Here is a 22,566-nt window from a genome sequence, read left to right as displayed (position 1 = left end):
ACCAGCCCTGGATTCAGGAGGACCTGAGTTCAAACCTGGCCTCAGATACTCGACACTTACTAGCTGTGTGACCCTGGGCAAGTCACTTAACCCCCATTGCCCTGAAAAAAAAATACTGCTCCCAAGGAATATATGTGCCACTGGGAGGAAATAACAGCTTCACAGATATTGTGGTTGTGGCTACAAATGTTGGAATCAAAGATACAAAATATATACAAAGTAGTTTCTGGGAGCATGACTTAGCAGCTAGATGGCACCATGGATAGGCCACTGGAGTCAGGAAGACCTCAGAAACTAGTTGTGTGACCCTGGACAAGTCACTTAACCTTAATCCATTATATTGTGGGCTCCTTGAGAGCAGGGACTGTCTTTTGCCTCTTTTTTTAACCCCCAGCACTTAGCACAGTGCCTGGCATATAGTAGGCATTTAATAAGTGTTTATTGACGGACAAACCTATCTGCCTGTTTCTTCATGTGTAAAATGGGAATAATAACAGCTCCTACCTCCCTGAGTTGTTGGGAGGATAAATGAGGTAATATTTGTACAGCACGTTACAAACCTTAAAGCACTATATGAGTGCTACCCAGTAGTAGTAGTAGTAGTAGTAGTAGTAGTAGATCAGTGAAGGCCTCTTGAGGGAGACATCACTTCAGCTCAGACATAAAGGGAACTAGATCTCCTAAGAAACAGAAGAAAGCAGGGAGAACATTCCAGGCCTAGGGCATGGCCAGTGCAAAGTCAAGAGAGGAGATGTTTTGTATAGGAAATACCAAGCAGCAGTCAACTAGTTTGGCTGGAATATAAAATGCATGATGGGAGAATGTGGGGAAGATAACAATGAGTCCCATTTTGGCCATGTTGAGTTTGCCATGCCTTTGGAACTTCCATGTGAAGCAGTCCACAAGGGACCCATGTGCAGAAGAGGGAGGAGCACTGGTTAGGTGAATTTTGGAGTCATTTGTGTAGAGATGATAATTGAACCTGTGGTATCTGATGAGATCACCCAGAGAGAAAGTGTAAAGAGAGGAAGGCCCAGGGCAAAGACCTTCAGTACACCCAGAAAGAGGGCGGGATGTGTGCCGGTCCAGCCAGAAAGACCGAGGCGTGATCAGACAGGAAGGAGAAATCCAGAGAGAACAGAGACAAGAAAACTGAGGGTGGAGAGAGTGGCTGAGAGGAGGGAGGGGTCAGCAATATTAAAGGCTGCTTGCTTGGAAAGGTCAAGGCTCAGGACTGGGAAGAGGCCACTGTATTCAGCAATCAAGAAATCTTTGGAGAGCAGCTGCAGTGGAGTAGTAGAGTTGGAAGCCAGATTGAACTTGCCAGGATTTGGGAAGTGAATATGATATGGGGAAGCAGAGGCAACCAGGGCAGATGGCAGCTTTTCCTAGGAGTTTAACAGTGAGAGGGAGGAGGACAGTACCTTGAAGGAATAAACAAGAGGTTTTTAAGGATCCCAACAAGACAAAAACCTTCAATGGGGGATGACAGACTGAAGATTAACGAAAGAAGGGACCACTAAAGGGGCCAGTTGGTGAAGGAGAAGGGAAGGGATGGGATCAGGGGCACAAAAAGAGGGATGTGCTTTTTTTTTTGGTGGGGCAATTGGGGTTAAGTGACTTGCCCAGGGTCACACAGCTAGTAAGTGTCAAGTGTCTGAGGCCGGATTTGAACTCAGGTCCTCCTGAATCCAGGGCCAGTGCTCTATCCACTGTGCCACCTAGCTGCCTGGGATGAGCTTTATTAAGGAGAAGAGCCACCTCCTCATCAGAGACAAGAGCAAAGGGGGTGAGAATGAGGAATGATCCTGAGGAGATGAGATCTGAAGAACCGGAGGGAGGGAAGGAAGGAGGGGCTCACACATGAGTAACAAGCAAAGGAAAACCTGGATTTCAGTCCTGTCCCTTTGCATTCTTCTTGTGTGACCAAGGGCAAATCACTTCACTTCTGGGTCTCAGTTTCTTCATCTGTAGGATGAGGATAATAATAATAATATATAATAAAATAAAAATATAATTATGAATAAAATATGTAATTTATATAATAAAACATATCTAAATTTTGATTCTCACAAACCACCCTGTGAGGTTTTATTATTATCTTCATTTTAAAGATGAAGACACTAAGACCCAGAAGTGAAGAAAGATATATATGAGAAATATGTCTATCATAAAGTACTACATAAATATTAGCTATGGTCTGTCCTTAACTGAGAGGCTGTGTGGGGTAGTGGATAGAGAACAAGGAAATCTCGAGTTCAAGTGCTGTTTCTAACATATGTTCTGGGAGCTAGGGAAGTGACTTAATCTCTCAATGCCCCAGGCAACTCTACAGCTATATATTACAGAGGTTTCTCATCTGCATCTGAAATTTCCACACAAGATGAAATCATATGTCCCCATCAAGATAAGAGATATTAGCTGTTGTTAGCTGTACCTCGTGTGCTGAGGTTTGACATATATTATCTCATCTGATGAGGCAGCTAATAGAGCACTGGACTTGGAGTCAGAAAGACCTGAGTTCAAATCCAGCCTCAGACATTTACTAGCTGTGCGACCCTGGGGAGGTCACTTAACCTATATCTGCTTCGGTTTCTTAAATTGTAAAATAAGGTCACAATAGCATCTACCTCCCAGGGTTTTTGTGAGGATCAAATGAGACAATATTTGTAAAGTGCTTTGCAAACTAGAGCACCGGCCCAGGAGTCAGGAGTACCTGAGTTCAAATCTGGCCTCAGACACTTAACACTTACTAGCTGTGTGACCCTGGGCAAGTCACTTAACCCCAATTGCCTCACTAAAAAAAAAGTGCTTTGCAAACCTTAAAGCTCCATATAAATGCTAGTTACTATGATAATTGTTATCAGCTTCATCATCATCCTTACAGCCACCCTGTGATGCAGATAACACATGTAGTGTTGTCTCCATTTGGCAAAGAAGGAATCTGGGGCTCACTGTGGCTATGTGGCTTATCTGTCACAGGGAATTGTCTTGGCCTCTCCTGACTTGGGGCCCAGTGATTTTTCCAGCTGCCTGCCCAACTCAAGAATCATCAGCATTTCTTAAATCCCTCATGTGTCAGATGCTGCTGAGGTGCTGGGAGTGCAGAGGCAAAGATGAACCAGTCCCCATTCTACAAAGGAAACCACATAACCCATAAATACAAAGGAATTGTGGGGACCCCTAGTAGCTTTGGTGGGGATTAATCAGGCAAGATCCCAGGTAGAAAGTGGCCCTTGGGCTGAGCTTTGAAGGAAGATGGGGACTCTTTTTTTTTTTTTTTTTTTTAGTGAGGCAGTTGGGGTTAAGTGACTTGCCCAGGGTCACACAGTTAGTAAGTGTTAAGTGTCTGAGGCCGGATTTGAACTCAGGTACTCCTGACTCCAGGGTCGGTGCTTTATCCACTGTGCCACCTAGCTGCCCCTCCAAGATGGGGACTCTTAAGAGGAAGAAGTCAAGAGGAAGCGCATTCCAGGCATGGTGACCAGCCCTTGCACAGGGAGATGAATACTGTGTGTCCAGAGCAACAAGTAGTCCAGGAGCTGGGCTGTCTGCAGAGTCTGGGAAAGGGAACAAGATGTAACAAGTCTGCAAAGGTCAGCTAGAGCCACCTTGGGAAGGGCTTTTCAAGTGGAAGAGTCCACCCCCATTTTTTTTTTTTTTGCAGGGCAATGAGGGTTAAGTGACTTGCCCAGGGTCACACAGCTAGTAAGTGTCAAGTGTCTGAGGCTGGATTTGAACTCAAGTCCTCCTGAATCCAGGGCTGGTGCTTTATCCACTGCACCACCTAGCTGCCCTGTCTACCCCCATTTTTACAGAGAAGGAAACTGAGGCCCAGAGTGTGTGTGTGTGTGTGTGTGTGTGTGTGTGTGTGTGTGTGTGTGTGTGTGTGTGGGATGATTCTTGCAGGTTTGTGCAGGCAGAAAGTAGCCAAGTTGGGATTCAAGCCCAGGCCCTCTGGGTTGGCTTTCAGCTCCATTCTGATGACAGGGACCAGAAGCTGGATGACCAGCTATCAGGCAACTGATGAATGGGATTCCTGCTTTGGGAGGGGATGGAGTTGGAGTTAGAAGAACTCTGGGATTCCTGGGATGATAGGACTTTGGATTTAGATACTGAAGGGGCCATAGAGACCATCTTCATATGAAAGATGAGGAACTGAGGCCCAGAGACAAGCTCAGTATCCCAAAGGCAGTAAGCATCAGAAGTGGGATTTGAACTCAAGGCGTCTGAACTTCAAAGTCCATGTTCTTTCTACTGTACTAAGAAGCACCCTAATATTCTCTGACCCAAGGATCATGGATGCTAGATGGCACAGTGGTTAGAGTGCTGGGCCTGAAATCAGAAAGACTCTTCCTTAGTTTAAGTCCAGTCTCAGACACTGACTAGTTGTGTGACCTTGGGCAAATCACTTCATCCTGTTTGCCTCAGTTTCCTCATCTGTAAAATGAACTGGAGAAGGAAATGGCAAAGCACTCCAGGATCTTTGCCAGAAAACCCTAAATGGGGTCACTAAGAGTCAGACGTGACTGAAAAAGGACTGAACAACCACAAACTTTCCCACCCCCAGTCTTCTTTCTGGTTCTTGGAATTGGAGTTTGGGAGGACAAACCCTGTAATAGAGTGGTAGATTTGATAGAAGGGCCCTTTGATTGGTGATGAGATTACCTAACTGGCTGTTGGTCACAAAGTCCCTATGGAATCACCTACTAGGTTCAAACCCTCCCTCAATCACTTGTTAACTATACATCCCCAGGCAAATCACTTTACCAGTTTGTGCCCTAGTCTTCTCATTTGTAATATGAAGGAATCAGACTCAAATGCCTCTGAGTTTTCTTCTCGCTCTAAATCTTGGCTCCTATAGGGTCCCTTTCCATAAACAGGAGGGCCCTGAATACCCTTCTTGGGAAACTGATGGATTTGGACAAGTAGGACCTGAATTCGAATAAGAAACAACATAAATATCTTTAACACTTTAGAGTTTGCAGAGTACCACTCCCCCACCATGATCAGTCCGATTCCATTAAAGAAGCATTTAGCATACACCTCTGTGCAAGGTACGTGCTAGGTGCTGCAAATACATAGGCAGAAAAAGAAAAACACTCCCTGTCCTCGGGGAGTTAAAATATTTACAGATGAAAAACCCGAGGCTCATAAAGGTTAATTGACTTCCCTGTCATCTAGCTAGTGTTTGGGACATGGGGGTCTGAACTTCCTCTGAAGCTGGCATTCGCTCCTCACTCTTTGTAAATCATTTCCTCCTCTTGGTCCTCAGTTTCCTGGTCTGTAAAATTAGAAGAAGCACCATCTAATGCAGAACGCCTTTCCGGTCCCTCCTGCTTCCGTGTCACTCTCTCCCCTTGGATCTGCTACTTATATATTCTATACTTCATGTGCATGATCCTCCCCACCCCCAAACACACACACACACACACACACACACACACACGAGAACGTAAGCAGGATGTGCTTAGATTTGGACTTTTTAGGGAGCCGGCCTAGCATATGGTAGGCGCTTCATAGATGTTTGATCGACTGGATGTCTCCAACTCTAAAGCAGCCCTTCCCCGCACGGTCCTCCAGCCAGCCAGCCCTTCCCCGCACAGTCCTCCAGGGGGGCCGCTGCTGCAGGTGTGCGGGGCAGCACTTCGGCGGCGAGGCCGGGACAAAAACCAGAAGCGTTCCCTGCCCTCCTGAGCTTGCAGTCTATCGTAATTGCCACCTGGGCAATTCTGCCTGACAACCAGAACCTAACCCAGAGGAGTTGGTCGTCTGCCCTCTTCGCCAATCTGGGGCCCGTACTTTATTATTTGGGGGTCGGGAAGTTCCTGACCATTCCAGCGAGAGCTCCCGCGTGGCACCTGGGGGTGCACGCCGGGGTGTGGGTTCTGAGCCTCTCCGGAGACAGGAGACCCGTTGGGGCGGGAATCCCGGGAATGTGCGCTATCCCACCCCACCCCCGACTTTCCTTAGCAGAAATCCCCTCCCTCGGATCCCTATCCCCCGTGGCGGCGGAGCGCGGCGTGACGTCCCCTCCTCCCCCTCGGATTCCCCTCATTCCATCTGCCTGACGCGGGCGAGACCGACAGGGCTGCGGAGGTGGGGGTTGGGGGGACGCGAGATAAGCCGGGACGGGCTGGGGCCGGGGGGGCTCTTTCCTCCACCCTGCGGTGCGTACCCCTGTTTGCCCGGCCCTCCGGGCTTCCCTTGCTTTGTAGACAGTGGCTGGCGCCTCGGTCCAGCTCCCTACCTTACTACCCTGGGAAGAAGCCCCGCCCACGAAGGCGGGAGGAGTGAGGTAGTCTCAGGGGGAGGGGCCTGAACCCTAGTGGGGCGGGGCCCGGAGCTGGGGGGGGGGGGCGTCTAGGTTGGGGGAAGGGAAGGGGTTCAGGCTCTTTTCCCCGGGTTTGCGCAGGAAAGGGCAAAGTCCCCACCCCCTTCCGAAGATCTTTGCTGACTTCCTCTCGACTCTACTTCTCTCCAGTCCCAGTCACCACGTGGCTCCTCGCTCGGCTCCGTAATTAACTAGTTTGGTGCCACTGTTTGTCGCAATTACCTTCGGAGGGCGGAGGGTCGGTAATTCCCAGCAGCCCACGCTGCCTTCTCCGTTACAGGAAGATCCCCCACTCCAATAGTTGCTCTTGTGGGGACCACCCACCCACCCCAGTCTGTTGCATGGCGCGGGGAGAGGGGAGTGGATGTGCGTGTTGTGGGGAAAGGTGTATATGGGAGATGTAATGCGCGCTGGCCAGGTTTTGGTCTCCTAGGAATAGATGACTGTTTGCGGAGCAAGTGTGCTGGGGGTAGGAATGAACTACCCTGAACTGGGAGCCGAACCGGGTTCAAATCCAAATTCTGCTATTTGCTTATCCGTGTGACCTTGGACAAATCACTTGCCCTCTGAACCCCATGTATAAAATGGTGGGTTCGGACTACATGATCTCTGTAGGCTCTTTTCGCTGTGATTCCTGTAATTCTTACCAAGCTGAGCTGTTCCCTTCATCTGCCCATTGCCTCCCCGCCCCCCACCCCTTCCTGCTTCGTCCTGTCCTTGCTCAGCCCCGCCCATTCACCAGCTGCGTTTTCCATCCCCTGGCTGCATATCACCTCACGGTCCTTGGTGTATGCATGTGTGTGTGTATGTTGTCCCCCATCTCCCAGCTGTCAGCCTATTTCTACCCTGTTGGAAGTTAACTCATACCTGGGTGGGAAGTGATGCCTACCTGGGCTCCCTCCCCCAAGCCTGTTGTTCCGTAGTTAATAAGCCTCTCCTCAGGGGAGCCCTGCATCTGCTGATCTCACCACCCCAATCCCCGGAGACCCCCTTGTTGTCCTAGGCTGGAGTGGGGGAGGAGTTGCCGAAAGTCAGCAACTAAACCCAGAGCACACCGCCGCTGGGCCTGCGGTGATGGCTAGCGTTTTGTTTTGATTTTGAATGGATAACTGTAACTGAGAATAAAGGCAGTGGGACTGAGCAAACTGAAGTCTGGGGCTTGAATTCACGCCTCCTCTTTAGCCTTGGAAACTACCCGAAGGAGGGGGATTTAGGTAGCTGTGGACTTAAAAGGAGAAGTGGAAGAGGGAAGACACTAGTTACTCTGGAGAGTGAAGGGAGCTTCGAAGGAAGAGGGTTAGAGCTGAATAAATGGATGTGTGTGTGTGGTGTTGTTGTTGTTGGGTCAGCTCCTTCATTTTACAAATGAAGAAACAGGGTCAGAAAGAAGTGACTTGTCCAAGGACACGCTGCTAGTTAAATGATCCTAAGCTCTAAATGTAGCCACACATAGGGCTAGCTGCCTTTCTTTGGTCTCAGGCCAAATCTTAGATTGAAACTCGGGGCTTTCTGGTGAGTGGGAAACGAGATCACAGACTACCCTTACTTCCCCGGCTCTCCGGGATTGTGCTCTGGGGGCGGGAGTGTCAGTGGGGAGGGTCATTCTCCCAAGACACGTCCCCGCCCCCTGCTCCTGCCGCTCCGGTCCCTATTTGGACATTTCTATTTTTAGCTTTTTCTCTGAACTCGACGTTGGGGAAAGGGGGTGTCCAGAAGGAAATTCTCTTTCCTTCCCTATTTGAGAATCAGTAGCCCAAGTCCTATAGCGACCCCCTTCACACCCTTTCTAAAAATGTAGCGGTCTAGACTACGGTCCGGAAGTAAATTCCTGGTCCGCGTAGAGTCGGTCGCCTCCCCGGTTCCGCCTGGAATGGTGTGGAGCTCGCCCCACCCTGGAATCTACGGCTCTCCTGGAAAACCTGACTCAGGCAGAGCCCCCGCCCGGGGGAGGGGCCGAGAAAAAGGGGAGGGGGCCTGGGGGCCCCGCCCCCACTGTGGCTGGGACTAGAGAGCCCCCCTAGGAGACGTAGAGAGGCTTGCGTGTCACGGGGTCCACCAGACCCCTCTCCCTTCCTGGGGTTCAGAGACCCCCGGAACCCCTCTCTAATCCTCCCCGGGGCTCGTGGGTCCCTGCCTCTCGGGCGGGCGGGGGAGGGGGAGGGGGCAGTGGGCGGTCCAGCCCCTCCCTAGCTGACACCGCCCGCCAGCCCTCCCTCCCTCCCTCTCTCGTTCCCCTCCCGCCAGTGCCCGACACCTCCGGTGAGCAGAGTGGGTGCTTGCGTGCGGGAGGCAGCCCAGGCGGACGCCCTGGGGGGTCAGGATGCGGTACCGAGCATCGGTGAGCGGGCCGGGGGAGGGGCCGAGGAGGGGGTCCGGGGAGCTCTCCTCCCCTGTCCCCATCGCCAACCCTCGCCCCAGCTCCGTAGCCTGGGCAGGAAGCGGGCGGGGCCCTGGAATTTCGGGTGGAAAAAACGTCCCGGAAAGTTGGAGGGAGAGGGTGGGGGTGGGGAGGACTCCCTGGGCCCGGAATGGCTGCGGCCGGCGCGGGGGGGCCGGGGGGCTCCCACAGGGCGCCTCTGTCCCCGACTTTTGCCGGGGGAGGTGGCAGGAACCCCCCACGGTCCCCGTCCCCATCTGTGGGCAGCGGGCCACAACCTTAGCTTTAGGCCAGACTGGGGGGCGCTGCCCACTTGGGCTCGCGGGTCTGAAGGGGATATTGCTTGTTCCTCAACACTTGGGGAGCGGGAGGCCTACGTTGTCCAGCTGCTTCCAGGTCCAGATGTGCACATCTACTCCGGCTTCCCCATTAGGTTAAAGGTCATTCCTTTTTGGAGGCGGACAGAGGAGGCTTGTGTGTCCTGATACTCTTCCCTCTCTCCCAGGTCCTTCTCTAAGCCTTTCTCCCCAAATCTAGCTGGGTGGACTGAGTGAGAAGCCTCCCCGACCCAATGGAAGAGTTCCAGGCCTCTCTTCCCCACACTCCTACCTCACTTCTCTCCCCCTTTCCTCTTTTCTATTCTTTGCCCCAAACATTTAGCACCAGAAGGGACGTTCCAAGTTCTTAGAAGTTCGATCTACTCATTTGTAAGATGAAGAAACTGAGGTGCAATGATTTGTTCAAGGTTATGAAGGCAGTGACTGAACTTGAACTCAGGTCCTCTGCTCCTCTCTTGCTTCCTGTGAGCCCCTTCAAGGCCTACCTTAGGAGGCAGAAGAGTAAAAGAAACAAGGTTATGTGTCGCATCTCTGTTGGCCCCTTGCTGGACCCTGGTGCTTCCTGCAGGCCCCTGGGGGTTTGGGGATGAGCTGGAGCAGTGCAGGAGCTGATGAAATAGCCCTCAGGGCTATTATGGGCACCTGTAGCTTGTGTGGGGGCGGTTACAGACTGGGCAGGGAAAGCTCATTGAGTCAGACCTTGTCCTAGGGGAAACCCCTCAGGGAGAAGAAGGGCAGGGTAGGGCTTCTCACCAAAGAGGCATGCGCAATGGGGGAGAAGGGAGGGTGCCTCATTCCCTCAGTTGTGAGGCCTCCCAGAACACTGTACCTACCTTGAATGTACAGCCTGGATTTAGCTACCTCTTCTGGATCCCCACTGTCCAAATTACCTGCTACTCATTTTGTATAGAATTCTCTAGTGTTTCCAGGGCCTGATACTGGGGTGTCTGGGTCAATGTTGGTCGATTGGTGGATCTGTGAACAGGCTGTCCATACCCCCTTTGAGGACAAGGACTGAGTTTTTTGCCTTTGAATCCCCTGCCCATCTTTTATATCCGTGTCTGTAAGTGCGTGATAGGGGTAGGTGCTGCACTTTTATCTTCCTCATCCCTGAACTGCCAAGTTGGAGTCTTCTGCCTCAGGAGAGGTTCCGGGCTTGGAGCTCAGGAATGCCTGGGGGGAGGTGCCTCCCTATTGGAGACTTTATCAGCACTATACAATTTGTCCATCTCAAATACCTGCCCCAAGTAACCTCTTATGTCTAGGGAGGCCCATTGAAGGAATGGGAAAGAGCTTGGTGCTTGATGCAAAGAGACAGATCTAGGCCTGATTTGGGGAGAGAGGAACCTTCCTAACAGAGAGCGAGAAGGGGCAACCTCCTGAGGCCCTGGGTTCTAGCTCCTCTGAGGTCTTCAAGGACAGTCTGTGTGACCATTTTTCTAGCATCTAATCCGGGTGATCCTTAGGCACTGGTGGGACTGGATGGGTTCTAAAAGGCCTTTTCATTTCAATGTGCATTTACAAAATGTTTATGACACAGGCCAGGGAAACAAAGATCCCAGCCAGAGATTGACAGAGTGTCCAGGATAGTCCCGTAGAGCAAGTGAATCACTAAACTTGTAGGCACAGGGAGCTGGGTTCAAATCCTGACTCTGCCCCTTCCTACCTGTTGCCATTGGTCCTGGAACAGTAGAAAGGGCTCTGGATATGACATCAGAAGACCCGGTTTGGAATGCCGTGTCTGCTCCTTGTCATTCCTTCTTGGGCAAGTCACTTGTCCTCTCTGGGCCTCATTTCCCTCCTCTGTCAAGTGAGAAGGTTGGATTAGATGATTTCTGAGGACCCTTCCAGCTCGAAATCTGTGACCCTGTGATTAGACCCATTTTGCAGATGGGCAGTCTGAGGCCTAGCCAAATGAAGTGACTTGCCTACCGTTGCACAGCTAGTTAGTGTTAAGTGTCAAGTGAAATGTCTGAGGTCAGATTTGAACTCACGTCCTCCTGAATCCAGGGCTGGTGCTTTATCCACTGTGCCACCTAGCTGCCCCTGGTATTTTATCTGTTTGACAGATGAAGAAACCGAGGCTCAGTGACATTACGCTAGTCACCATAAATCCTAGATTTAGATCTGGAAGAAACTTGAGAAGCCATCGAATCCTTCCCCTCACTTTACAGAGAAGGGAACTGAAATCCCTTGTCCAAGGTCACCCAGATCATAAACAGCAGGGCCAGGATTCCACTACCTTCGTGTCCAGAGCTCTTACCAACATGCCAAGCTTCCTCCAACACATCAGTCTTGTGTCTTCCCGTTAGGAAGTGTTGGACACAGGGTTCAGACCTGGACTTCTGACCCAACATCTCTGTCTCTATCTGTTAAGGTGCACCATTCTGCTCATCCCATGGGAGGGGGGTGAGATGGGTAAATAGTTAGCCATAATACAGATTGGAAAGTAGTTCTACCCAGAGGGAGTCAGCATTGTCTGGGAGCTCAAAGCTGGCTACAGGAGGTGGTGCTCAAGGGGGAGCCTGAGAGAGGGGTGCCAACAGAGATTGGGGGAAAATATTTAGGCGCAACGAGGGTAACTGTTGGAGAAGGGGAGAAGATGGGAGAGGGAGAGTGCCTAGTTTGGCTGAAGCAAATGGTCCCAGTAGACAGGGCCATGACACAGCACTGGCTATCTCCTTTCACCCGGACAATTACAATAAGCTTCCTCTCCCTACTCCAGCCTATCCGGTTGACCGAGGTGAGATTCAAACTTGGGACTTTCTGACCCCAGGTCCTTGATCTCTCCACCACATTGCTGCATGTTTGTATGTCTTCGTATGGCCAGAGCCAGGAGGCTGCAGTGCCAGGAAGAGATAGTGATGGAAAGCGGGCCTTGGAGCCAGAAAGACCACCTCAAATCTTACCTCTGACCCATACCCTGGGACCCTGGGCAAATGATTTCCCCTCCCAGAGTTCTGCCCATCTTCCTAATAGCCAATATTGCAGAGAAGGCTTTAATGGAGTCTCCCCTTCTGGGAACTCCCTATGGTAATGACATCATCACTACAATCACCATTTCTTGCTAGAATCCATCCCCCTCTTAATTCCAGTGAGTGCCTTCCTCCCTAATTACTTCCTATTTATCCTGGATACCACTTTGTATCTGTTTGTTTGCTTGTCCTCTCCTCCATTAGATTACAAGTTCCTTGAGGGCAGGAACTTTTTTGCCTCTTTTTGTATCCCTGGTATACAGTAGGTGCTTAATAAATGTCAATTCAGTGGGCAGCTAGGTGCACTAGATGAAGCACTGGCCCTGGATTCAGGAGGACCTGAGTTCAAATGTGACCTCAGACACTTGGTACTTACTAGCTGTGTGACCCTGGGCAAGTCACTTAACCCTTCATTGCTCTGCAAAAACACAAATAAATATTGATTGATCACAAAGTCTAATCCTTATCCCAATCACCAAGGATACCAAAGTGATTTCTTGAAATTCAAGTTTGAAAAAAAAAAAGAAATTCAAGTCTGACCACCTCACTCTGCCACACAGTAAACCCCAGTGGTTCCCTGTTGCCTCCAAGGTCAGATACCAAACTCTTCCATTTGGCCTAAAAGCCAAATTAAATTAAATTAAATTAAATTGAATTAAAGGCCTTCAACAACCGGCTCCAACTTATCTTTCCAGCCTTTCTTACATTACTCTCCTCCACCAACTTAACAGTGCAGCCAAAGATCCTTCTTGTTGCCCTTTACATGGGCTGTCCCATGTCTGGAATTCACTTTCTCCTCGATTCTGTTAGAGTATAAGGCTTTGAGGCAGGCAGGTTGTGTAGAAGCTGGAACGTGCTGAACCTGGAATCAGGAAGGCCTGTGTTCAAATCCTGTCTCAAATGCTTAAGAACTATGTGACCCTGGTCAAATCACTTAACCTCTCTCTGCCTGAGTTTCCTGATCTGTAAAATGAGAAATGGGGATAATAAAAGCACCTAACTGTTAAGATTTTCTATGAGGATCAGATGAAAGTAGGTATAAGTGTAAATATGTATGTGCATGTTTTTATATATATATGTGTGTGTATATGTATATACATATCTATATGCTATATATGGACATATATAATATGTATATATGTATGTCTACTGTGGATTTTTGCAACCTTAAAGTGCTTCTTAAGTATTAGCTCTTAGAATCCCAGGTTTCTTTCAGGATTCAATTCAAGGGTCACCTCCTTCTTGCCTTTTGGGGTGCTCCACATGAAATTATCTGGTATTTATGTATTTATTTTGCATAGAATTATATGCATGTGTGTCATCTCCTCTCATAGAATGTAAATTCCTTGAGTACGGGACTTCCTCACTTTTGTCTTTGCCTCCCCAGCACTTAGCATAGTTCCTGGCACATAGTAGATGGTTTTTTTTTTTTTAATTCATTTACAATTTTATTTTTCCAATTAAATGTAAAAACAAATTTTGACATCAAGTTTTTTTGGGGGGTGGTGTTGGCAATGAGGGTTAAGTGACTTGCCCAAGGTCACACAGCTAGTAAGCGTCAAGTGTCTGAGGCCAGATTTGAACTCAGGTCCCTCCCTGACTCAGGGCTGGTACTCTATCCACTGAGTCACCTAGCTGCCCCCTTGACATCAGTTTTTTAAAACTTTGTGTTTGAACTTCTTTTCCTCCTTCCCTCTCCACCCCCCCTCCAAGAACTCAAGCAATTCAATATAAGTTATACATGAGTAGATCCATGCAAAACATCTCCACGTTAGCCAGGTTGTGAGAGAAAACAGACAAAAACAAAACTTCAGATTAAGGGAATTATCAAAAAAATTAGGCTTCAATCTGTTTTCAGATACCATTGGTTCTTTCTCTGTAGATGGATTGCAATTTTCATTAGTCAGAGTTATCTTGGATAGTGTTGCTGAAAATAAGTCATTCACAGCAGATCATCTTAACTATTGCTGTTATTTTATATACAGTACATTTTCACTCTGCATCAGGTCATGCAGATCTCTCCAGATCTTTCTGATAGTATCCTGCTCATCATTTTTTTTTTGTTTGTTTGTTTCCAATAAAGAAACTAACAAAAAAAATATGTTTCAGTCTGTATTCAGATATTATCATGTTCTCTCTCTGTAGATGGATTGCATTTTTCATAAGACCTTTGGAGTTGTCTTGGATCATTGCGTTGTTGAAAATAACCAAGTCATTCACAGGAGATCATCTCACAATGTTACTGTTATTTTGTATACAGTAGATTTCACTTTGCATCAGCTCATGCAGATAATATCCTGCTCATCATTTTTTTTTTAATTTTTTTTTTTTTTTTAGTGAGGCAATTGGGGTTAAGTGTGACTTGCCCAGGGTCACACAGCTAGTAAGTGTCAAGTGTCTGAGGCTGATTTGAACTCAGGTACTCCTGACTCCAGGGCCAGTGTTCTATCCACTGCGCCATCTAGCTGCCCCATCATTTTTTTTTTATAGTAAACTACATTTATATAGTACTTTTTTTTCTTTTTTTTCCTCCCTCCCTCCCTCCTCAACTCTCCCTATGAAATCAAGCAATTCAATATATGTCATACATGTGGTATTATGCAGAACATCTTCACCTTCCTTGAAAGTGTTTTGCCTTTTTACACCTCCCTCCCCCAAACTTCCCTTCCCTCCTTCCCCACTTCTCCCCCTGCCATCTCCTTCTCCTCCCACTTTTCCTCAGGGCAAAAATATATTACTGTACCTGCTTGAGTATGTATGTTATTCCCTCTTTGAGCCAATTCTGATGATAGTGAGGTTCACTCACTCCGCCTCTTCTTCCCCCTCTTCCCCTCCCCTCCATAGGCTTTTTCTTGTTTCCTTCATGTGAGCTACCTCTCTCCATTCTACCTCTCCCTCCCCCAGTCTATTCCTCCTACCCCTCACCCCTATTTTAAAGATGTCATCTATATAGTACTTTAAAGAGAGTTTTCCTTATGATGAACACATGAGGTTGATTTATTGCAATAACAGTAATAGATAACTTTTCATATAGTACCCACATAGTAGATGCTTAAAAATATCTGTTGAATAATTAACAGACAAGGTAGAATAAGATTGTGGAGGGCCTTGAACTCCAGGCTTGAGGCTCTATTTTGTTCAGTGAGCACTGGTAAGGGAGGAGGGTGTATGTGTGTATGTAAGACCGAGAGTCTGTTAAAAGAGTCAACAGTAAGTGGTTCTGAGGGACTGAGTGGCCGGGCCAGTGACATTTGGCATGGGAAGGAGGCAGAATCTGGCCCTTACCCTCCTGGGTGCCGTGTAGATCCCGACATCTCCTCTTAACCCAGTGATCCTTGCAGGCTTCCTCTGCCTTTTGTTCCGCGTCCTATGTGGTGAACACCTTGTCTCCCACGGCCTGTGACCCTGGAGCCAGGCTCTGACAGACGTCTCTGATGCTCTTCCTCAGGCCCTGGGTAGTGACGGAATCGGATCACCAGCATGGGAGAGTGCCCTGACCGCAAGGACCGGGTCGGGGTCCAGGACTTTGTGCTGTTAGAGAATTTCACTAGTGAGGCCGCGTTCATTCGAGAACCTAAAACGGCGCTTCCGTGAAAACCTCATCTATGTGAGACCCCAGGGAGGGAGATTTGGAGTGAGGTGGACAGCACCTGGGGACCTTGAAGCCCCAGGAGCATCATGGGAACCCTCACCTCCTTGTCCTCTCCCCCATTCTGCAGACCTATATTGGGCCTGTGCTGGTCTCCGTCAACCCTTACCGGGACCTCCAGATCTATAGCCGGCAGCACATGGAACGTTACCGGGGTGTCAGCTTCTATGAGGTCCCCCCGCACCTGTGAGTGACCTCTCTGGTTTCCAACCAGTGTGACCTTTCCCGGGAACTGACCTCCTCTGACTTAGAACTGGAACCCCCAACCCCTTCATCTCCCTTATGACCCCTTCCTGGGTGACTATCAGTGAGTAACTTCCTGACCTGTGATCCCCCAGCCATCTACCTGGAACCCCATCCGTGAATTCCCTCACATTTGCTCCCCTGTGTCCCCAGTCTGACCTTCCCCCCCAGTGTTTCCCCAACCCCCACCCCAGTCTGACCCCCACGCCCCTTTAGTTTGCTGTTGGCCGAAGACGGTGTACCGGGCGTTGCGCACCCGAGAGGAGGGACCAGGCTGTGTTCATATCTGGGGAGAGCGGGGCTGGGAAGACCGAGGCCCCCAAGAGGCTGCTGCAGTTCTATGCGGAGACCTGCCCTGCCAGTGAGCGGGGGAGGGGCTGTAAGGGACAGACTGCTCCAGAGTAACCCTGTGCTGGGAGGTAGGGGGACTACCAGGACAGTGGCAAAAAGGTGGTGAGGTGATTTGGGGGGTAAAGAAAAGGTAGCAGAAGGTGTGATAGTGACGTTGAAAGTGGAGAAGGGGATGTGGGGTCTGGGGAAGAGATCCTCTCCTACAGAGGGAGACTCTTCCTCTAAAGCACCTCCCCCTCTCCACCCCAGGCCTTTGGAAATGCCAAGACCCTTCGAAAAGACAACTCCAGCCGATTTGGCAAATACATGGATGAACAGTTTGATTTCAAGGTGTTGTAGGTGTTGGTGTGGGGAATGACCGGCAAGAGGAGGCCCTGGGAGCTGGAGGGGGGGGAGGAGCATGAACTCTCTTGGGGGATAAAGAGGAAGATGTTCTAACCTGGGACTCACTGCCTTATCTTACTACTAGACTGGAAGCTCTTTGAGGGAAGGTACACTGTTGACTCATTTTTCCAATGACAAAGTGGTCTTGTGTGCAACAGACCAAGTCCTGAACTCAGTGAATGAAGGAGTGAACCTAACCTCCTCACTCTTCCTTCTCCTGTTCTGTGTCTCCTCTCCCTTTCTCTGGGGCTTTTCTCCATGTCCTCCATCTGTCAGCACCTTCTTCCTCCAATCACCTTGACTCTGTTGTGTCCACACCCCTATTTCAATCTGTAAAAATGAAGGTGTTGGATTGGTGGCCTCTCAGGTCCTGTTAGCTTGATGTAAGTGCACGTTCTCCCCTGCCTCTGGCCCTACTACATCTCCCATCCCCTGTTCCCCAGGGGGGCCCCCGTAGGTGGCCACATCCTCAGTTACCTCCTGGAAAAACTCCCGTGTCGTTCATCAAAATCACGGGGAGAGAAACTTCCATATCTTCTATCAACTGCTGGAGGGAGGAGAGGAAGAGATGCTCAGGAGGCTGGGCCTGGAGAGGAATCCCCAGAGCTATTTGTACCTGGTGAAGGTGAAATGGGGACAGAAGAACAGGACTGTGGGAATGGGGCTAAGAGATGCTCAGCATTCTCCTGTTCTCTGTGACCGTGGGCACCCAAGCCAATGAACTTGGTCAGAGGGTGGGGGGGCATGTGGCAGAGTTTCACCCCTCCCCCACCTGCCCTGCAGGGTCAGTGTGCCAAGGTCACGTCCATCAATGACAAGAGCGACTGGAAGGTGGTCAGGAAAGCTCTTTCGGTCATCGACTTCAACGAAGATGACATTGAGGTGAGCGGACCAGCTGGAATTCCCCTTCCCCAAAACCCACTCCTTTGCCCACAATTCCCCTGCTTCCTGAAACTCCCTTTTGCTTGTAATCACCCTCCCTGCCCTCCATCTTAGCTCATGACCTCCCATGCCCCTAGTGCCTCCTTCTCCTCCCCTTCTCCCCTCCCTCCTCCTTCTCTTCCCCCTCCTCCTCTTCCCTCTCATGCCTCTGGCTTCTCCCTTTGCTGTCTCTCTCCAGCTGTCTTTCTCCTCCTCCTCCTCCCCCTCCTTACTCCTCCTCCTTCTTCTTTCTCTTCCACTCCTCCCCCCTCCTCCTCCCTTCCTTCTTCCCTCCTCCTCTCTTCTTCTTGCCTCCTGCTCTCCTCCCAATGGCCCTGTCCTGACTGACACAGAACCCTCAGCTGTCCCCCTGCTTGCCCCTGATGGGGGCCCTCCCTCTCCGCAGGACCTGCCTGAGCATTGTGGCCAGCGTGCTGCATCTGGGTAATATTCACTCTGCCGCTGACGAAGAGAGCAATGCCCAGGTGACCACAGAGAACCAGGTCAAGTACCTGACCGGGTGAGAGTGAATAGCCCCAGTGCCCCCAGAAGAGTGGGTCGACCAGCATTGGCCTCGATACTTGGGGGGGGGGTGGTCCCTGACCCTGCCATATTTCCCATTGGCAGCTACTGCAGGTGGATGGCTCTATGCTGAAGGAAGCCCTGACCCACAGGAAGATCATTGCCAAGGGCGAGGAGGTGAGAGGCAATAACAACCTTTTATGCCTTGGTCAATAGACAAACCCTTTCTTGAGTGCCCATTATGCACGTGGTACCATGGGGATTGTCTGCTGCTCTTAACTGTTCAAGCACTCTTCTCAAGCATTACTCTCACCTGATTCTCCTAGGTTACCCTGTAATGCACACCAGAACAAATTATTCATTCTCCCCCATCTGATGGGAGGGGTCAACTGAGGCTCAGCCAAGGACACCCAAAGCTGGGTCTGGAGCCAGATCGCCTGGATCCCAGTCTGAGGGATCCTTCCACTTTCTAAATGCTCTGTTGGGGAGCAGGGGGAGGTGGAGTTCTGCTTGGTCATGGAGTGTCTCTATGGATGTCCTGACCATGAGCATCTTTGGGGAAGCATGGATGGTGATGCTTCCCAACCAAGTCCAGTCCTTTCTATAGCCTACTGGATTGTGGGAAGGGATCATGTAATACGGTTGAAGAAGAGGGAATGGAAGAGAGACAGCAAGGCAGAGTGGGTGGAGAAATGGCCTCACAGTGGGAAAGAGACCAAGGTTCAAGGCCTGTCTTGTACACATACTAGCTATGTGACCTTGGGAAAGTCGCTTTCCCTCTTAGTACCCATTTTAAGACTAGGATCTTAGAGGATCCTTCACTCCCCCAAAAAACAGAAGGTCTGGGCCAAAAAAGAAAGAGCAGAGTGGGGGGTGGGGGATGGGGAAGGCGGGGGAAGGAGCACATCCTCCTTCACCCATCATTCACTCGTCCTTGTCCAGCTCCTGAGCCCCCTGAACCTGGAGCAGGCTGCCTATGCCCGTGACGCCCTGGCAAAAGCCATCTACAGCCGCACCTTCTCCTGGCTGGTCAACAAGATCAATAGGTCACTGGCTTTCAAGGTGAGGCTGGTCCTGGGGCCTCCTTCTGAGCTCATTACCTACCCTATCTCCCACCTACCCAAGCCCCACCGTGACCTTCCTCACCCCCCCACCCCACAATCCATCAGGAGGAATGGGGACTTGTCCTGGGTCCGATATACGCACTCTATCATCGAGGGTGCCAGGGGAACTTTACCACAGAAGCTTGTCTCTGAGCTGGCCAGTGAATGAGTGAGTGACTTTGGTTCCACTTCAGGACCCAGAATTCCCCAGCTGGAGAGGCACCACAGTTCTGGGGCTGGTAGACATCTATGGCTTCGCGGTTTTCCAGCACAACAGGTTGGTGCCATTGCAACCCACCCTCAGCCCACCCTTTATCTTTGTCTTTCTCTCTTCTCCCCGACTTTGACCGTCTTTCTGTATCTTCCCCTTCCCTTTTCCCCTTTCCCCTTCCTTCCCCTTCCCCTTTCCCCTCCCTAATGCTTCCCTTTTCCTTCTCTTCCCCTTCCTTATCCCCTTTTGTAATCCTTCCCTTCCCCCTTCCTTATCTCATTGCCCTTCCCTTCCCTTTTCCCCTTCCTTCTTCTCCTCCTTGTTTCTTCCCCTCCCTCTTCCCCAATTGCTCTTCCCTTTTCCCTTCCCTTCCCCTTCCCTTTCCCCTTCCTTTTTCCTTCCCTAATCCTCTCCTTCCCTTTTTCTTCCCTTCCCTATCCTTGTCTTTCTCGTTTCCTTCCCTTCTTCTCTTTTCTGATACATCTCTTATCTCTTCCACATACACGCTATTTTCTCTAAGTCCCTCCAGTCTTTTCCCTGAACCTGTCCCCCAGCATCTCCCACTGACTGTTCTCAGGGTCACCCCCAGAATTTCCCATTAGTTCTTCCCAGGGTTCCACAATGTCCCCATTTGGTCACCTTCAGCATGGACTCTCTAGTATCTTTCATTGGTTGTTCTTGTAATCCCCCAACATCCCTCACTGACCTCCCTAGTGTCCTTCTGCTGGTGGGTCTCCCTATCTCCCCTAGTATATTCCATTGTTCACTCTCAGAGACCCCCTGCATCTCTCATCAATCTCTTTTTTGGGGTGTCTTTCCCTCTAGCTTTGAGCAATTCTGCATTAATTACTGTATGAAAAGCTGCAACAACTCTTCATTGCGCTTACCTCAAGTCGAGCACCGACGAATACGAAGCAGAGGGGATTGCTGTGAGTAGGAGCCTCTAGTGGTTGACTACGGGTCCATCTGTGCCCTGACTTCTCTGCCCAGACTGTGTCCGGGGATGTTAGAGCCTCGCTTTCCTGGGTGGGCAGCGTGACCTGTGACATGTTTGGGGTGTATGTGTGTCCTGGTCCCTGAGGGGGAGGTGATGCATCCTGTATGTCTCTGTCTGGCCATAGTGGGAGCCGGTGCCATATCTCAACAACAAGCTCATCTGTGACTTAGTGGAGGAGAAGTTCAAGGGAATCATCTCCATCTGGTGAGGCTCTGACACCCGGGGGTGGACGAGGATATGTCAACCCTCTTTCCCTTTCCCGTTGCCCCAAAGCTCCATGGCGGAGTGGGGGGCACTTTCTGGGATTGAGCCAAGGGCAGGGAGTGACATATCGAGTTGGTATGGAGAGAGACCAGGGCCGAAGGAGGTGGGGGAAGATGTTTGGGCTCTTGTCTTGAGTCTGGAAGGGGCTCTCTTTGTCCCTTCTCCCTCTCCTGTGTATCTTCCAATTAGAAGTATATCCCTTTATCCCTGGTTCCCCTGTCTTCCATGATGCTCCCCCTACATTTCCTCCTCTATTTCTTCCCCCATGTCCCAGTGGCTCCTTTGCCGTATTGTCTATGCCCATGACTGTTTATGTGCCCACCCCACCCCCCTCTGTCCTCCTCTGCCCTTTACTGACGCTCTCCCCTTTCCCCTCCCCAGGATGAGGAGTTGCCTTCGCCCCGGGGAGCCACAGAGCCTGACATTCCTGGAAAAGCTTGAGGACACGGGAAGCACCACCCCCACTTTGTGAGTGAGTGTGGCACTCTCGCTGCCTTTGCTTTCTCTCAAGGGCCAGTCATGACTCTTGGCTCGGCCTTCCAAGTACACTACAATGGGCTCTTTCCCCTTCCAAACCCCATTTCCTCTCTTCCCCTCAGCGGGATTTCTGGACAAGAACAATGAGGTCCCATGAGCTTGGCATTTATACCAGATAACCTGCCTGCCCACCTCCAAATACCACCCTCAGATCTAGAGTGGGGAGGAATTTTAGACACAATTTAGTCCAGCTCCCCCATTTTACAGAAGAAGAAATGGAACCCCAGAGTGGAAAAGTGACCTGCACATAATCCAGGGGCCGGGAGCAGGGAGCCCTGAGTTCAGTTCTGGCATTTCTCCCGACTCATCCTTGGGTGACCTTGGGCGGATGGTTTTTCTTGTGAGCCTGACTTTCACCATCTGTAAAATGTGGTGAAATGGAGAGAATGAAATGAAGTATTGGCTTTAAAAGTCTTAAGACCAGGAAGCTAGGGACCACATGAATGGCAAAAGAAAATATTGTCGTGACCAAGCTCAGTCCCTGAGAACAGATGAGGAAGTATATTTCTCCCTCCTTAGAGAGGTGGGGGCCTTCAGGTGCAGAATGTGGCATGTGCCATCAGACTAGGTCTCTGTTGGCTGGTCTTGCTTAACTCTTTTTCTTTATCATAAGGGAGGACTGAGTGGCAGCTGGGACGCCTAAGTAGACCAGGAAGTGGTTGAGTTATAAAAACTAAAGATACTACTGAAGCAAAAATAATAATAATACTAACAAGCATTATAGAAATGCTAGGAGAAACCCTATTTCCAAAGCAAGGAGGATGTCAGCACCAGGCCAGGCTGGGGTGAGGGAAGATGAGAGAGCAGGGAACAAACAGAAGCAGTCATAATGGAAGAACTCTCATGCTGACTTGGAATCCAAAGGCCAATTGAATTTAAAATGTAGAAGGTCAGGGGAATTTTAAAGAATCAACAAAAAATCTGATTCCCCAGAGAAGTGCAAGTTTTCATTTACATTTACATTTCCCATTTATGAGAAAGTTAATGGATCTGAGTCTGCTCTCCCTTCTCCAAGGAAGACACTGTTTTGTTCCTTCCCAAATTGCTGTTGGTTCAGCTCCCCCTGACTTCTCTTACCAATCCCGCCAGTAACGTGTTGGGTAACTCTGGGCAATATACTTAACCTCCCTTTGCCTCAGTTTCCTCATCTGCTAAAAATAAGGGAAGACAACAAAACCTGAAATAAAGAAAACACTAGGCAGAAGAAACAGATCATTATCATATGCACTAATTGTGACCATTCCGAGGAAAAATGCAGATGCACGAAGGGGAATTCTCAGCATGAGAACTAACTCTCATCACAACCAATCTATGACTTAAGTCCTAGGGAGTTGCACACAGAAATTAATGACTTCCCCTA

General features: G+C 49.9%; 1 protein-coding gene across 1 annotated transcript in view; it reads left to right on the top strand.

Annotated features, from left to right (window-relative positions):
* Nucleotides 1-22,566, top strand: part of MYO1C (myosin IC) — a 46,131-nt gene that overhangs the window by 7,154 nt on the left and 16,411 nt on the right. Inside the window, 23 exon segments of the mRNA XM_044004609.1 lie at nt 15,473-15,524; nt 15,527-15,591; nt 15,593-15,631; nt 15,744-15,875; nt 16,150-16,173; nt 16,175-16,285; nt 16,287-16,332; nt 16,515-16,599; nt 17,095-17,140; nt 17,142-17,276; nt 17,435-17,533; nt 17,979-17,984; nt 17,986-18,092; nt 18,125; nt 18,200-18,271; nt 19,037-19,156; nt 19,392-19,474; nt 20,234-20,259; nt 20,262-20,294; nt 20,297-20,337; nt 20,530-20,609; nt 21,051-21,115; nt 21,118-21,145. Coding sequence (XP_043860544.1) covers nt 15,473-15,524; nt 15,527-15,591; nt 15,593-15,631; nt 15,744-15,875; nt 16,150-16,173; nt 16,175-16,285; nt 16,287-16,332; nt 16,515-16,599; nt 17,095-17,140; nt 17,142-17,276; nt 17,435-17,533; nt 17,979-17,984; nt 17,986-18,092; nt 18,125; nt 18,200-18,271; nt 19,037-19,156; nt 19,392-19,474; nt 20,234-20,259; nt 20,262-20,294; nt 20,297-20,337; nt 20,530-20,609; nt 21,051-21,115; nt 21,118-21,145 — 1,496 coding nt within the window.

Source organism: Dromiciops gliroides, chromosome 4 (assembly GCF_019393635.1).
Source record: "Dromiciops gliroides isolate mDroGli1 chromosome 4, mDroGli1.pri, whole genome shotgun sequence".
NCBI lineage: Eukaryota > Metazoa > Chordata > Mammalia > Microbiotheria > Microbiotheriidae > Dromiciops > Dromiciops gliroides.
Note: the sequence above shows the minus strand (reverse complement) of the source record. Positions and strands in the feature narration are given on the sequence as shown.